Source organism: Bombina bombina, chromosome 6, assembly GCF_027579735.1.
Source record: "Bombina bombina isolate aBomBom1 chromosome 6, aBomBom1.pri, whole genome shotgun sequence".
Lineage (NCBI taxonomy): Eukaryota > Metazoa > Chordata > Amphibia > Anura > Bombinatoridae > Bombina > Bombina bombina.
In genome coordinates, this window is record NC_069504.1 from 959,989,320 (window position 1) to 960,007,270 (window position 17,951).

Consider the following 17,951-nt stretch of genomic DNA (forward strand, 5'->3'; position numbering starts at 1 on the left):
CAAACCAGTCTTAGAATACATTATAGTGAATAAAAAGATGAGAAAAAAAGCTCCCACTGTAAATATAGTGAAACAAAAATCGATCAGTGACAGTTGTATAGCCCATATGTGCATTGCTCCAAAGAAAACCTGCACTGCCATTTTTTTCCACTGGAGCAGAGGATTCTGGTTATGGATATGCAAATGAGTTACAGCATCTCACACTTTTCCTTCAACTATGCATTTGTAACAGCAGCAAACGGATATTTAAAGAAAAAAAAAAACTGACGCATTGTGAATCTCATTTGCATTTTTGAAGAAGGCTTGTGAATCTCATTTGCATTTTCTTACCCACGATACTCTGCTCCAGATATACAGTGATCTTTTATGTGTCATTATAGTCACAGTGGAAGTTCCTTTTCCTCACTGTAACTTAAGAAGAGCACCTCCAAAAAATCCTTGAGCTGTTAAAATCTAACAAGACTACATGACTATTAATTACAAATCTGAAGAAAGCAATGTGTAACAAAGGACAAACACATATACATCGTGGCTGCATGCTGCCTTAGAAACCATGGTACTTTAAATATTTGGGATTTAAATTCTGGAATTCCAGGATAGGCGTCACACTAGGTGATCATAATGAATAAGATAAAATGCCTTTCCCTGCAATTTACAACTGATATTTTGCTACCCTGAACGTTATATTTTAAGGCTTCTCTATTAACCTGTCCTTAAAGTTCTTCTTGATTTATAACCTACAAATTAAAATAAAACATTCCTGTTTAAAATGTATGCAACAACAACAATTTTGCTTCAGTTAACTGTAGGCTTGACTGTTCCTGATTAACCAATTTTTTAGTGATGTAAACAAAAAACATATGCGTTATTAAACAGATAACTAGTAAAATGACATGAGTTATCTATGGTTTTCCTAAGCTTACTTCAGCTTTTCTCACACTCTCCTTCACTTCATCTATTTTCAGATCCATGCTGGGAACCTCTTCTTCAGACGCAGTCAATCTTCTGGTTTCCAACCTTTGCAAAATCTGAATGGAAAGGGAAAATTAGACATGAAACATGTACGACTTTGTAGCAAACACTGACAAAATAAACATTTCTGCAAAAACCAATAGCTATGCATCATAGCTGTCCAACCTAAAAACAGGTGCACAACGTGACCCCAAGTGCTTTTTATCTGGTCCCCATCACATATTACAATCTACTTCACACTGTTTTCAGAACACAGGGAACTCATTCACAGACTTTCTCTGAGTGTATTCAACGTTAATGTTTCTAGATTTCTGTGCTTATGTTGGTTTGTAGCACTTATCCTACAAAATGAATGGCAATTTAAATATAGTTTATTCAGAAAAATAAGGAGAGAATACAGAAGGTATTTGTGGCACACTTAGCATAATAGACTTAATTTATCAAAATGAGGAATGGATAGGGAGGACCGATATAACAAATAAAAAATAAAATATAACTTTTATTGGTCAATTTTGTATAGAATAAAACAAATACATATACTACACAGAGAGATGATATGGAGATGCCAAAAACCCCATATTATAAGTATCAGTGTGATATAATTTCACTAATTATCTATGGTGGGATGTAAGTGGTTTATGATTTGGCTATAGATGTATATGCAAGATTAGAAAAAATCGGGCAGTCTGTTGTTAGCCAAGTTCCTGGGTACAATATTAATGTTATAAAATACAACAGGACCCCACCATAGTGATATTCAAATTCCAACTCTCTATATACAAAGAAAAATTATTACATTTATCTGACTAGCGGTCATATTCTAAAGTATCTCATGTGTATTAAAAAATATTTTGATGAATGGCAACAAGATCATCCCTTAAAGTACAGAGAAAATAAAGTTTAAAATAGTGTTCAAGAAGAGAACACAAAGATAATTGTAACACACGGTTCTCCTGTAATAAAAAATAGTATATAGATGTATACCTGAGTCTATAATGCTCGTATAAGGAAGAGTACATATATAGTATACAAGCGGTCTCATATATGGGTTTCTACTTCTACCTTGAAAGACTATGGGCTCCATGTACTAAGCCGTCAATTCATCCGTCATTGTAGACGCGGATAAACTCGCCGTTACTCGCCGCGGGCGAAATGGTGTCCGCTGTCGCTATGTACTAATATTCCCCCAATAAATAGACAAGTCTAGCCCGCCGCGAGCAGTTGCGGATTGTTGATAAATTTGACGCCTCGCTCGCCGCGACTAAGCTGATGGTACTTAACTTTCAGTTGAATTGTCTGGCCAATTATTAACACGTGACATGCAAGGTGTCACGAACATCATAGTAGTCGCGGGAATAGAATTTTGCTCCTATAAAAGTTCAACCTATCTAAACAACTTTATTATTGATCAAAATTTTTTGAAGAGTGATAACAGAGCGTTATTTTTGTAATATTTATTTACAATTTGGATATGGCTTCATCTGGATCTGATAATATATAAATATTAATATAAAAATAATTATAAAGATTGACAACTAACAATACAAATTTAAATAGATTACTCTTTATTTACAGTCGACAAATTGGGCGCAATTTATGTACATGGAAATGAGAGACAAATTAGACGCCAGTTATGCTGTAAGTACAATGCTGATATTACTGCCTTTTATATATGTCTAGACTGGCGTCCAGATTGACTTTCCTATTGTTTTGTACCTTGCCCGCCACCTAAAAGGTGGCGAGGCAAAAATAGCGAGGTGGGAGCGGAAATTGTAGCGAGCGGACAAATAGATTTTTTAGTACATTCGTTTTTTGGCGAGTTGGTGGTCAAATGTGTCTAATTACAGTGAAAAATGGAGCGGTAGCGAGGTTTGGCGGATAAGTACGCTCGCAATTTTAAAGATGCGAGTTTTAACATAATTGACGGCTTTGTACATGTCAGTTTGCGAGTTTTGACGCGAGATTTGTTGCGGGTAGCTCGCTGACTGCTTAGTACATGGAGCCCTATGAACCGCTAGGAGAGGGGGAAAGCTAGCAATATATTCCCCAGAGCTCTCAAGCACATTAACAACGTTCAAATATCTACGAGGTTCCGGAAGAAGATTGTTATGACCAATAAAAAATAGAGACTAAGTGCCAATTAAGACCAACATAATTACATTAAGGACTATTTTTACAAAAAAAATACAGGAGAAGCAGTGCAAATTTAAATATAGTGTTTTTTATTTATATCTATATGTTTTGCTTTGATTAACAGCATTACTTCTTATGTGTTCACATTTCCTGCAACAGATAAAAATATTCTAATGTAGCGCTGTGTTTAAACAAATGACACCCATGCTATATATTATGTTCATTGTGAATACTAATACTAATGTACTAACAAGCGAAAAAGATTTCAGTCTTAGAAATTCATTGGCATCCTATTCTGAATTAAGGTGAGCACTGCAAAGTCCCATCTTACAACATAGATGTCCAGGTTACCAATAAAATAGTCCTAGAAGCAGTACGAAAATTGCCCTTTCACCCATGACACATAATCAATACAACTAAGTGATTTATTCATGCCATTAGGTTTTAAAATATTGGAGTCTCTTCTAAATCACCAGAATAATGATAAAAGATAAACACTGAAAAGGATTTTCTATAGGGTTTTCTAATTCAAAGAAATTAAACTGCATTAGAAAACCCAGCCGTGCTTTTTTATACCTTGCTAATTTCACTAATACTTTTCATTGAGAGAATTCAACAGTTATTACAATCCTTCATAAAACAATTTTCAAGTAACATTTCAAATTAATTTTTGACTTCTCTATTTCAGCAGTATTGACCTCTTGAAAATACCCATTAACCCCTTTTCAGCATATCTTGACTTATTGAGTGTTTAGTTTCCAGTGTTGATTTGATAAATAGCTCAAATCACACACGCGATCCTGAAACGCTGGGGTTCCAAAGCTGTTTTTGCAGCTTGATAAATGGAGCCCTTTAATTTGTACCAAACAAATATTGATCATAAGTATTTTTTTATGATTGCAATTAAATATATGAAGCTTCAAAGCATGTAAATTAGAAAAAAAAACTTAGCAAAATGATCATATAGTGAATTTATTTTAATGATCAAGTGAACAGATACATTAGACAGTAGATTGTGCATTCAGCAGCTTTGTTAGCTGCCGTAGACGGAAGAAGGAAGCTGCTTGTGGTCTTCGGCTATTTTCAGAAAATGTAACACACTAAGATCTGTGCAAATCCAGATCTTAGTGTGCGGCCGCCTGCACTGGCCTATTATACAGCCACCATGTCTTACTTTTGTTTTCAGAATAAATAAGCAACACACTTTCTAGTGCATTTTCTATATACCTTTTGTATTATTTAGCTGAGATTGCAATCCTGCCATATTTTTCTAGTAAGTCAAACAGAAGCTATACACAATGTTATATATCTAAAAAAGGTAAAACAGTCCACTCTAACATATGCAAAAAAGTAATAAGAAAAATAAAAGGAAAAAAATAAAAATAGAAAACGTTATCTGTTTTGCCATAGAGACACAACAGTGAGATATTTCACAAAGGAATATATGAGTTGAGCATGCTTGGCATTAATGTAGGTGAGAAATCCCCATCAGACTTTTGTTTGTGTCTCAGAAACACCCTTATTTCTATCCAGAAAAACTGCTTTTTGATAAACAAAAAATACTTGTAAATATTTTTCAATGACAAACATTTATATTATCTGCATTTTTACTGTGTTTTTGAGGTTATTGAGCAAGAGGTTCTTTTTTCATGTGTGAGACGTTATTATAATTATTATCGGTTATTTGTAGAGCTCCAACAGATTCCGCAGCGCTATAAACATAGGCGGTATACAAGGTAGCAATTATAGGGATCAAATAGGTAGAGGGCCCTGCCTAAAGTCGCACTGTGGTAGTCAGCTCTTGTGAAGGTGATCTGCAAGCAGTTGGGCTCTTAGGCTTACATTCTAAGGGGGTTCATGGCGGATAGCAAAGGAAGAGAGGAACAGTTATTAGTAAATGTTATTGTAGGTTGTATGCATCCCTGAACAGAAGAGTCTTTAGGAAGTGTGGAGCGAGGCAAAGAGTTCCACAAGATGGGAGCCAGTCTGGAGAAGTCCTGTAAACGGGAATGTGAGGAGGTAACAAGAGGGAGGGAAGAGTAGGAGGTCATGAGCAGAGCGAAGGGGACGGGAGGGAGAGTATCTGGAGACAAGGTCTGAGATATAGAGGGGAGCAGTGCAGTTGAGGGCTTTGTATGTCAGAGTCAGAATTTTGTGTTTAATCCTTGGGGCAAGAGGAAGCCAGTGAAGGGATTGACAGAGAGGTGCTTATGTACTAAGCACTTCACACAACTATGTTAATGGCAGGAATGCCCACTGAATAAACTTTGGAAATGTAGATGAAGCAATACTTCATGAATTTCAAACACAGTTTCATCTTAACAATGACGATCCTTAGCAACTTCATGAGTATGTGTAAATAAGGGTCATAGTGAAATAGAAACATTTTCATTAAACCAGGGGTTCTAATCTATACTTTCATATGGATAGCACAAGTGAGCTAAACATTGCTCATATTACAAGTGGCGAGTTGCACGCAACCAGCAGACATGCACTCCTCCCAGAAGAAACTTTTATAAGCTGACCCCACGACCTTCAGCATTTTATGGACTAAGTATATATCTTCCTATGACTGATACATTATTTTACACATAATGCTACACAGTCATTACACTGGACTATTACTGCAATAGAATATAAATACATTTACAAGTTTTATTAATTCTACATTATTTGGGAGAGGTGATTCATAATAATTTTCTATTACTGCACATCTGTTTATTATCATTAAACTACATAAAAAGCGTTCACATTTTGTATGGTAAATTATATACATTATTTAATACTACAGTAATTTTCCCTAGTATATTTATAAATGCCTGAAACATATTGTAGAATAAACATTTCCACTAGACTATTGTTATCTTCAAACTCCAGTTTCTTGTCTGTAAACTAGACACAGTACATTCATTTATTTGTTCTATATTTTTATAAAATGATTTAAAGTGTTTAAGCTATATTTTACTTTGGCCTAGATTTAGAGTTTGGCGGTAGCCGTGAAAACCAGCGTTAGAGGCTCCTAACGCTGGTTTTAGGCTACCGCCGGTATTTGGAGTCACTGAAAAAAAGGGTCTAACGCTCACTTTTCAGCCGCGACTTTTCCATACCGCAGATCCCCTTACGTCAATTGCGTATCCTATCTTTTCAATGGGATCTTCCTAACGCCGGTATTTAGAGTCGTTTCTGAAGTGAGCGTTAGAGCTCTAACGACAAAACTCCAGCCGCAGAAAAAAAGCAGGAGTTAAGAGCTTTCTGGGCTAACGCCGGTTCATAAAGCTCTTAACTACTGTGCTCTAAAGTACACTAACACCCATAAACTACCTATGTACCCCTAAACTGAGGTCCCCCCACATCGCTGCAACTCTATTAAATTTTTTTAACCCCTAATCTGCCGACCGCCACCTACGTTATACTTATGTACCCCTAATCTGCTGCCCCTAACCCCGCCGACCCCTGTATTATATTTATTAACCCCTAACCTGCCCCCCACAACGTCGCCGCCAGCTACTTACAATAATTAACCCCTAATCTGCCGACCGCAAAGCGCCGCCACCTACATTATAGCTATGTACCCCTAATCTGCTGCCCCTAACACCGCCGACCCCTATATTATATTTATTAACCCCTAATCTGCCCCCCTCAACGTCGCCGACACCTGCCTACACTTATTAACCCCTAATCTGCCGAGCGGACCGCACCGCTACTATAATAAAGTTATTAACCCCTAATCCGCCTCACTAACCCTATAATAAATAGTATTAACCCCTAATCTGCCCTCCCTAACATCGCCGACACCTAACTTCAATTATTAACCCCTAATCTGACGACCGGAGCTCACCGCTACTATAATAAATGGATTAACCCCTAAAGCTAAGTCTAACCCTAACACTAACACCCCCCTAAATTAAATATAATTTACATCTAACGAAATTAATTAACTCTTATTAAATAAATTATTCCTCTTTAAAGATAAATACTTACCTGTAAAATAAATCCTAATATAGCTACAATATAAATTATAAATACATTGTAGCTATTTTAGGATTAATATTTATTTTACAGGCAACTTTGTAATTATTTTAACCAGGTACAATACCTATTAAATAGTTAAGAACTATTTAATAGTTACCTAGTTAAAATAATAACAAAATTACCTGTAAAATAAATCCTAACCTAAGTTATAATTAAACCTAACACTACCCTATCAATAAATTAATTAAATAAAATACCTACAATTACCTACAATAAAACCTAACACTACACTATCAATAAATTAATTAAATACAATTCCTACAAATAAATACAATTACATAAACTAACTAAAGTACAAAAAATAAAAAAGAACTAAGTTACAAAAAATAAAAAAATATTTACAAACATAAGAAAAATATTACAACAATTTTAAACTAATTACACCTACTCTAAGCCCCCTAATAAAATAACAAAGACCCCCAAAATAAAAAAATGCCCTACCCTATTCTAAATTAATAGAGTTAAAAGCTCTTTTACCTTACCAGCCCTGAACAGGGCCCTTTGCGGGGCATGCCCCAAGAAAATCAGCTCTTTTGCCTGTAAAAAAAAACATACAATACCCCCCCCAACATTACAACCCACCACCCACATACCCCTAATCTAACCCAAACCCCCCTTAAATAAACCTAACACTAAGCCCCTGAAGATCTTCCTACCTTGTCTTCACCTCAACAGGTATCACCGATCCGTCCTGGCATCCGGTGCTGAAGAGGTCCAGAAGAGGCTCCAAAGTCTTCCTCCTATCCGGCAAGAAGAGGACATCCGGACCGGCAAACATCTTCATCCAAGCGGCATCTTCGATCTTCTTCCATCCGGTGCGGAGCGGGTCCATGTTGAAGCAGCGGACGCGGATCCATCCTCTTCTTTCTGCGTCTCCCGACGAATGACGGTTCCTTTAAGGGACGTCATCCAAGATGGCGTCCCTTGAATTCCGATTGGCTGATAGGATTCTATCAGCCAATCGGAATTAAGGTAGGAATATTCTGATTGGCTGATGGAATCAGCCAATCAGAATCAAGTTCAATCCGATTGGCTGATCCAATCAGCCAATCAGATTGAGCTCACATTCTATTGGCTGTTCCGATCAGCCAATAGAATGCGAGCTCAATCTGATTGGCTGATTGGATCAGCCAATCGGATTGAACTTGATTCTGATTGGCTGATTCCATCAGCCAATCAGAATATTCCTACCTTAATTCCGATTGGCTGATAGAATCCTATCAGCCAATCGGAATTCGAGGGACGCCATCTTGGATGACGTCCCTTACAGGAACCGTCATTCGTCGGGAGACGCAGAAAGAAGAGGATGGATCCGCGTCCGCTGCTTCAACATGGACCCGCTCCGCACCGGATGGAAGAAGATCGAAGATGCCGCTTGGATGAAGATGTTTGCCGGTCCGGATGTCCTCTTCTTGCCGGATAGGAGGAAGACTTTGGAGCCTCTTCTGGACCTCTTCAGCACCGGATGCCAGGACGGATCGGTGATACCTGTTGAGGTGAAGACAAGGTAGGAAGATCTTCAGGGGCTTAGTGTTAGGTTTATTTAAGGGGGGGTTGGGTTAGATTAGGGGTATGTGGGTGGTGGGTTGTAATGTTGGGGGGGGGTATTGTATGTTTTTTTTTTACAGGCAAAAGAGCTGATTTTCTTGGGGCATGCCCCGCAAAGGGCCCTGTTCAGGGCTGGTAAGGTAAAAGAGCTTTTAACTCTATTAATTTAGAATAGGGTAGGGCATTTTTTTATTTTGGGGGTCTTTGTTATTTTATTAGGGGGCTTAGAGTAGGTGTAATTAGTTTAAAATTGTTGTAATATTTTTCTTATGTTTGTAAATATTTTTTTATTTTTTGTAACTTAGTTCTTTTTTATTTTTTGTACTTTAGTTAGTTTATGTAATTGTAGTTATTTGTAGGAATTGTATTTAATTAATTTATTGATAGTGTAGTGTTAGGTTTTATTGTAGGTAATTGTAGGTATTTTATTTAATTAATTTATTGATAGGGTAGTGTTAGGTTTAATTATAACTTAGGTTAGGATTTATTTTACAGGTAATTTTGTTATTATTTTAACTAGGTAACTATTAAATAGTTCTTAACTATTTAATAGCTATTGTACCTGGTTAAAATAATTACAAAGTTGCCTGTAAAATAAATATTAATCCTAAAATAGCTACAATGTAATTATAATTTATATTGTAGCTATATTAGGATGTATTTTACAGGTAAGTATTTATCTTTAAATAGGAATAATTTATTTAATAAGAGTTAATTAATTTCGTTAGATGTAAATTATATTTAACTTAGGGGGGTGTTAGTGTTAGGGTTAGACTTAGCTTTAGGGGTTAATCCATTTATTATAGTAGCGGTGAGCTCCGGTCGTCAGATTAGGGGTTAATAATTGAAGTTAGGTGTCGGCGATGTTAGGGAGGGCAGATTAGGGGTTAATACTATTTATTATAGGGTTAGTGAGGCGGATTAGGGGTTAATAACTTTATTATAGTAGCGGTGCGGTCCGCTCGGCAGATTAGGGGTTAATAAGTGTAGGCAGGTGTCGGCGACGTTGAGGGGGGCAGATTAGGGGTTAATAAATATAATATAGGGGTCGGCGGTGTTAGGGGCAGCAGATTAGGGGTACATAAGGATAACGTAGATGGCGGCGCTTTGCGGTCGGCAGATTAGGGGTTAATTATTGTAAGTAGCTGGCGGCTACGTTGAGGGGGGCAGGTTAGGGGTTAATAAATATAATATAGGGGTCGGCAGTGTTAGGGGCAGCAGATTAGGGGTACATAGGGATAATGTAAGTTGCGGCAGTTTACGGAGCGGAAGATTAGGGGTTAATAATATAATGCAGGGGTCAGCGATAGCGGGGGCGGCAGATTAGGGGTTAATAAGTGTAAGGGTAGGGGTGTTTAGACTCGGGGTACATGTTAGGGTGTTAGGTGCAGACGTAGGAAGTGTTTCCCCATAGGAAACAATGGGGCTGCGTTAGGAGCTGAACGCTGCTTTTTTGCAGGTGTTAGGTTTTTTTTCAGCTCAAACAGCCCCATTGTTTCCTATGGGAGAATCGTGCACGAGCACGTTTTTGAGGCTGGCCGCGTCCGTAAGCAACTCTGGTATCGAGAGTTGCATTTGCGGTAAAAATGCTCTACGCTCCTTTTTTGGAGCCTAATGCAGCATTTTTTTGGACTCTCGATACCAGAGTTAAATTTATGGTGCGGCCAGAAAAAAGCCTGCGTAGCGTTAACAACCCATCTACCGCCAAACTCCAAATCTAGGCCATAGTGTGGTACAAGTAATACAAGACTGTTTTTATTGTATTATCTTTGAATAGACAGTAATTTTGCTAACATTTGGAGTGGAAATTGTATAATCAGATTTGTATTATTCTGATGTACAGTGGATATAAAAGTCTACACATCCTTATGCAAAGACTGAAATGTACAACAATGTAAATATCAGACTTTTTCCATCGGTAATGTTACCTTCCAACAAATCAAAATACTAAAAAAGTGTATAAACACCATGAGCACAGAACTCTGCACAGCTCACTCAACTAATACTTTGTGGAAGCACATTTTTCATTTATTACAGCAGCAAGTCTGCAAATAAGTCTCCTACTATTTTTTGCTAAACGGTTTCTACAAAATATGAGGGGATCTCCTGTGTAGATCTCTCTTTTGGTCATTCCACAGGTTTTCAATAGGATTGAAGTGTGGTGTCTGACTGGGCCCTTCCAAGACTTTAATTTTCCTTTTCTGAAGCAATGCCTTGGTCAATTTGGATCTGTGTTTTGGGTCATTGTCCTGTTGGAATGTGAAATTCCTTCATCAGCTTTTGACAGAGGACAGTAGGTTTTGTGCCACAATATCTGGATATTTAAAGCTATTCCTTAACCCATGTATTTTGAAAAAGACACTAACCCAGTTAAAGGGAAGCTGCCCCAAAGCATGATACTACCACCATGCTTCAAAGCCGGTATGGTGTTCCTTGGATGATGAGCTTTATTGGCTTTGCGCCAAACAAATCGTTTACAACATAGGCCAAAAAGACTGGAATTGAAAAATACTGCATTAGAGTACTCTCTCTCATTGAATAGAGTGCATTGCAAATAAGTGTCATTGTTATCATTATAGTCAATGATGTTACTGAAGAAAAAATAAATAAAAAATATGCTTACCAGATAAATTCCTTTCTTTCCTGACAGGGGGAGTCCATGACTTCATTCATCACTGTTGGGAATATCAACACCTGGCCACCAGGAGGAGGCAAAGACACCCCAGCCAAAGTCTATACATATATCTCTCACTTCCCCCATCGCCCCAGTCATTCGGCCGAGGGAACAAAGAAAAAACAGGAGAAACATTAAGGTATAAAAGTGGCAGAAGACAAATTAAAGGAAAGCCGTCCAAATATTGCGGGAAGGGTCGAGGACACCCTGCCAGGAAAGAAAGGAATTTATCTGGTAAGCATACATTTTGTTTTCTTTCCAAAGGCAGGGAGAGTCCACGACTTCATTCATTACGGTTGGGAAAAAATACCCACGCTCCAGAGGACACTGAATGAAAAGACGGGAGGGCAAAAAGGAAAAGGCGGACCCTAATCTGAGGGCACCACAGCCTGTAACACCCCTTTCTCCCCAAAAACTGCTTCAGCAGAAGCAAATAACTCAAATGTATAAGAGGAAGACCAGGTAGTCATTCTGCAAATCTGATCCATATAAGATTTGATCTTAAAAACCCAGCAAGAAAAAACTGCTCCAGTGGAATGAGCCATTATCCTCTCAGGAGGTTGAAGTCCAGCCTTCTCGAAAGCCAAGCTGATGATATGAATCAACCAGAAAGATAAGGAAGTCACAATGGCCATCTGGCCTTTGTGTTATCCGCATACCAAAGATAAGGATCTACTGAAATCCTTAGTAGCCCCAGATAAAGGAGCAAAATATTCCTTTGAGGAGCAAGGATAAGGACAAAAAGAAACAGCAACAACTTCCTGATAGATGATGCAATTCAAGACCACCTTAGGTAGGAAACCTAACTTAGTACGTAAAGAACTGCCTTATCAGCATGAAAAATAAGGTAAGGCAGATCACACTGAAAAGCAGATAACTCAGAGACTCTGCGAACAGATGCGATAGTCAATCAAAAAAACCTTCCAGCATAGAGCTTAAGATCAACAGAAAGTATAAGCTCCAACGGTCTTGCTGCAAAACATGAAGAAGAAGCCTGAGGCTCCAAAGGAGAAGCAAGAGGTCTAAGCACAGGCCTGATACTAATCAGGGCCTGAACACAAAAAATGAACATCTAGAAGATCCGCTGTCTCATAAGCAAAAAGACCGACAGGGCCGAGATCTGATCCCCTAGAGAACATACGGATAGACGCTTCTCCAACCATCTTGGAGAAGAGACCGGATTCGAGCAGTCTCACCCTGTACCCTGGAAAACTAAGATCCTCACACTAATGAAAAGAAAGTACTCTACACCTTGTGGTAAATACGGTGAGAGAACGGCTAGCGAGCCTGGATCAAAAATTCTATAACTCTGTCTGAGAAAACTTCTCCAGGATACGACTGAGCATTCAATCTCCACTCAGTCAGTCTTAGAAACTCTAGGTCTAGAGTAGGAAAGGACCTTGAGCAGAAGGCCTGCTCTATAAGAAAAAAACCTCCACGGAGGGGAGGAGAACATACTAATAGATCCCTGGAACCTGATCCTACTTGATGCGAGCCAAGAATGGTCAATGGAGGAAAATGGCATATAAGATTAAATCTCCATGAAACAACTAACGTGACTACTATTTGCCCGAGGATCCCTACAGTATAGAGACGAGAAGCCATAAGATCTATTTCCGAAACTCCCATGGAAGGAAAGATTGACTACTGAAGAAATTTGCTTCCCAGGAGTCCACTGCCATGATGAGAACCACGGGAAAAAGGCAGTTGAGAGATTCCACCTAAAGAAGAATTTGAGACACTGAATATCCTGGGAGCAGTAGCTAAGCCAAATTGCAATGCTATGAACTGAAAGTGTTGTCTAGGAAAGGAAAACCTCAGAACATAAAATGATCCTTGAGGATTGGAACATGAAGGAATGCATCCTGCCAGTTGATAATAGACCTAAACTTTCTTTCCTGCTAAAGAAGAATAGAACAGATAGTCACCATCCTGAAGGAAGGAACCCTGAGGAACCTGAAGAGACATTTCAAGTCCAGAGTAGGTCGTTAAGCTCCTTCTGGAAACTACGAAAATGTCTGATCAAAATCCTGGACCCTTTGAGTCAGGCACACCTGGGCAACTACTCCCAAGGAGCGGAGATCCTGAAAGCCTTCAAAAGTGCTGTTCCTGTCTCTGGCCTTGAAGATAGCCCTGAAAGAATAAATCTACCCCCCTGGAGGGTGAGATCTGACGCAATTCAGTATCCCTGGGATACTACCTTTAGTACCCAGGGGACCCGAACAGGCATCTTGTTCCAGGACTAGAGTCCAGGCCAGACCCAAATAAGATTTCTTAAAAAGGTCAGTAAAGAAGACTTTTCTTGGATACCCTATTCGTGGACCAAGATTCCAACCAAACGTGTCCTGCATGGCAGAACCGCAAAAACCAAAGCCTTAGCCTTCAGGCAAACAACTGCATATTAGCGGCACAGATAAGGGAGATGGCTATTATAAGAGCCCTAATCCCGTCCTGTATCTCCTCTAGGGGGAGATTCAACCTCAGAACTTTTATCCTTGCGAGTATGAAAACTACCCATTAAAAGGATAAGTAAATTAAATATTGCCGAGAACCCATGTAGCTGTATTGCGTATCTAAAATAGATATGAAAACACCATGGCTAAATTTAAAGACAATTCTTTGAAAAGAAATGTCACACACTAAAATTATTATATGAATAGGACTAGCTGTCCTAGGCATAAACCATTCTCATATGAGAAACTGTCATATAATCTTATCTACAATAGATAAGAAACACCATAGAAACTCGGACCATACATTATATCACTGGATAAAAATAAAATCTCCTAAACAAGAGAGAGATGAAAATAACCTCAAGATCCTCAGATCACCAAAGAAAATACATGCATGTCTATAACGATGGTCAACAAAAAATGTCAGAGACATTTAAAAAATCACTTGAAGCACACTTCAGATGAGTAAACAGGTGCTATACCTGGGCTCAAAACCTCTCGATATATATATGCGTCACATGTGACATAGTATATCACCAACATTTGCAAATATCCGATCGAGGGGTTGATATATAAAAAATATGAAAAACAGAAAAATAAATATATTAGTGTCCTGAGATCACTAAGAAAAGGCTAGCCAACTATACTTCAAAAATCAAATCAGCCAATAGGAATGTAAGGGACTCCATTTTGAAAAGGCCCCCTTGCATTGAAGATTCAGTATACGGCGGCGACCGTATGAAGAGGATGCTCTGTGCCGGATGTCTTCTGGATGGACCCGCTCCGCGCTGCTGGGATGAAGATAGAAGATGCCGCTTGGATGGATGAAGACCTCGCCGCCTGGATGAGGATGGATGTCCGGATTTCAGAAACTAAGCGGATCGTCAGGGGTTAGTGTTAGGTTCTTTTAAAAAATGTTTGGGTGGATTTTTTTTAAATTAGGGTTTGGACTTTTCTTAAAAGAGCTGAATTCCCTTTTCAGGGCAAGAAAAAGAGCTGAATGTCCTTTTAAGGGCAATGCCCATACAAATGCCCTTTTCAGGGTAATGGGTAGCTTAGGTTTTTTTTTTAGAGTTAGTTTATTTTTTATTTTGGGGGGTTGGTTGGGTGGTGGGTTTTACTGTTGGGGGGGTCTTTGTATTTTTTTTCAGGGAAAAGAGCTGTTTAACTTAGGGCAATGCCCTACAAAAGGCCCTTTTAAGGGCTTTTTGTAGTTTATTGTAGGCTAGGGTTTTTTTATTTTGGGGGGACTTTTTTATTTTTATAGGGCTATTAGATTAGATGTAATTGTTTTTATTTTGGATAATTTTGTTTATTTTTCGTAATTTAGTGTTTGCTATTTTTTGTAATTTAGTATTTTTTTATTTTTTGTAATTGTAGATTTAATTTGTTTTATTAGTGTTTTTTTAATGTGTAATTTAGTTTATTTAATGTGTAGTTATTTAATATTTAGTATAAAAGTAATGTTAGTTTAATATATAGTTTAAACTTAGTTTTTTTTTTTTTATTTCACAGGTAAGTTTATTTATTTTAAGATTGGGATATTGTAATTTTGATATAAAGTTAGAGGGTTGTTAGGTTTAGGGGTTAATAGTTTAATTTAGTTTTTTGAGATGGGGGGGCTGGCGGTTTAGGGGTTAATAGGTTTATTTAGTGGCGGTTATGTGGGAGGCCAGAGGTTTAGGGGTAAATAAATTTATTTAGTGGCGGTGATGTGGGAGGCCAGAGGTTTAGGGGTTAATAAATTTTATTAGTGGTGGCGATGTCAGGAGCAGCAGATTAGGGGTTAATAGGTTTAATATAGTGTTTGCGATGCGGGAGGGCCTCGGTTTAGGGGTTAATAGGTATTTTATGGGCATTAGTGTACTTTGTAACAGTTTAGTTATGTGTTTTGTGTAACAGTTTTGTTGCGCAAAACCCATAACTACTGGTGTCAGATTGCATAACGGATCGTGTAGGTATAAGCTGTAATGCAAGCATTTTAGCTTCACCTCACAACTTGTAATGGCAGCCCTATGGAAAGCACACGCAAAAACATCTTTTTTGAGTGCGGGACTGACATTGCGTTACAGGCTAAAATGCTTGCGGTACAGCAATACTGACAAGACTCGGAATGGCTGCGTTGCGGTTTTTACTCTGAAATGGACATTTTTTCAGCATTAAAACCGGAAGCAAAACTTGTAATCTAGGTGATGGTTACCCACGCAAAATATCACATAGAATAGACACTACATGCTGTATAACAATTTACTATCATGAATTATAGATAAAAAAAAGTTGCTGCAACTGACAAGATCAGAAATCCCTGTACTGAAATAATCTATTATTAGAAAATTAAAAATAGTAGATAATCATGTAGGGTACAAGGGAGCACAAATAAAAGTATGTCTTCAAACAAGTTGAAACAAAAAGCATGTGAAGCCCTAGGAAAAGGATAATGCTCAGAAAATTCTTTCAAACACAATAGAAAGAAAAAATGTATATCTATAGAGCATAGGAAGAGGAACTAAACAGAAGCTGTCGCTAGATGATAACAAATATCTAGAAATCCCAGCTCCATTTTGAGGAAAAAAAGCGTACAACACCATGTGAACCTTTTTCCCGTAAAACACCATAGACAAATATCCTCAGGACGCTAGTCAAAAAATGTGTACTTAGATAACATAGTGCGTGCTGTCAGCCTGCAAAATAAAGATTTGCCAAAATGGCTGATCTTACTGAGTGTCCCTTTCCCTATCAGAATAAAGGTAATTGAACCGTGGAACCCAAATACAATGCCTTCATTAGGAATAGGGCACTAGATCCAAGTATTAATCTAGCAAGCGTGTAAATACACTACACACATTAAAGGCTTGCAAAATTAACTTAGGAAACGAGCGGTCAGACCGCCACGAGGACTGACCGACATAGCTAAAGGCTACTATGCTTACTGTGTTAAGAAGCCTAACACAGACACAAAGCCCCAGATAAGACTTCCGCTGTGAATAAAATTCCTGACCACAAAGGAGAATATTCCTGCTCGGAAGGGGACAGGAACTGTAATATACGCTACAATACTGCTCTGTGTAATAGCTCCCAAGCAGGCAAAGAAAACGCGCCAAAAACAGTCCGATCCCTCATATACGTATAACTATGAGGAAAGCAGAACAAACTTAGGCGCCCTAAGAGGAATTAATAATCATATGAGGGACTCCTAACCAAATCCAAACCTCTAACACTGTGCCCCTAAGAACAGACAGGCACCTAAAAATGTCCATACAAACGGACCGTGCAGGGAAATGAAGTGTGAGGGATAACACCAGACACTATAGTGAGTCACATCCCCACACACCCTAAAGCCTGGTCTTACACATATTTGACCGGCAAGCGGCAAATTTCCAGATTTTGAGCAAAAACCAAGTTAGCTGCTCAGCTGCCAAATATCACACAATTGTGAATATATATATATATATATATATATATATATATATTAAAATATACAAACCCCTCATGAGAGTAACATATCCCACTAGGTCCCCGAATAAGTCAGTCCTTCCTTTTTATCATCTTCCTTATGAAAAGAATATTGAAAAGGACTTACCCTCCAGGGTCAGTGCTGTGGAGCAGACACAGAATTCTCAGGGTGTGACAGTCTCTCTGCTTTGTGCTGACATGGACCTGAGTGAAAAATTGAAAACAGTGTAACTCGTTAACACTGGTTACCCAGAGGTTGTTAGATTAATTATCTAGATAAAATACAGAGAACATTCCCTGCCACATCTAGATCTAACGTTCATCACCACTCTCACTGAGAGATTTACATGGATACTTCAAGTATCCCGGTCCTCTCTTGAAGGGAAAAAAAACATTAAAGGACTCTCTTTTCTTCTAACACTTACTCTGCCATCCTCCTTTAGTGACGAAAGGCAAAGAATGACTGGGGGGATGGGGGAAGTGGGAGTGATATTTATAGCCTTTGGCTGGGGAGTCTTTGCCTCCTCCTAGTGGTCAGTTGTTGGACTCTCCCCTTTTTTGGAAAGAAATTAGGATAGGGTAGGGTTTGGGTAAAAGTCGAATATTTCCTGATCCTGTCAGATATACACACTTCTTTTTTATAAATCACAGCTCTTTTAAAAACCTGTCTCAGCCCACACCAATGT

General features: G+C 38.4%; 1 protein-coding gene across 2 annotated transcripts in view; it reads right to left on the bottom strand.

Moving 5' to 3' along the window:
* FCHSD1 (FCH and double SH3 domains 1) overlaps nucleotides 1-17,951 on the bottom strand; it is a 374,706-nt gene that overhangs the window by 96,882 nt on the left and 259,873 nt on the right. For both annotated transcript variants that reach the window (XM_053718614.1, XM_053718613.1), the window contains exon 12: nucleotides 924-1,028. In XM_053718614.1, coding sequence (XP_053574589.1) covers nucleotides 924-1,028 — 105 coding nt within the window. The remainder of the gene's footprint in view (nucleotides 1-923; nucleotides 1,029-17,951) is intronic.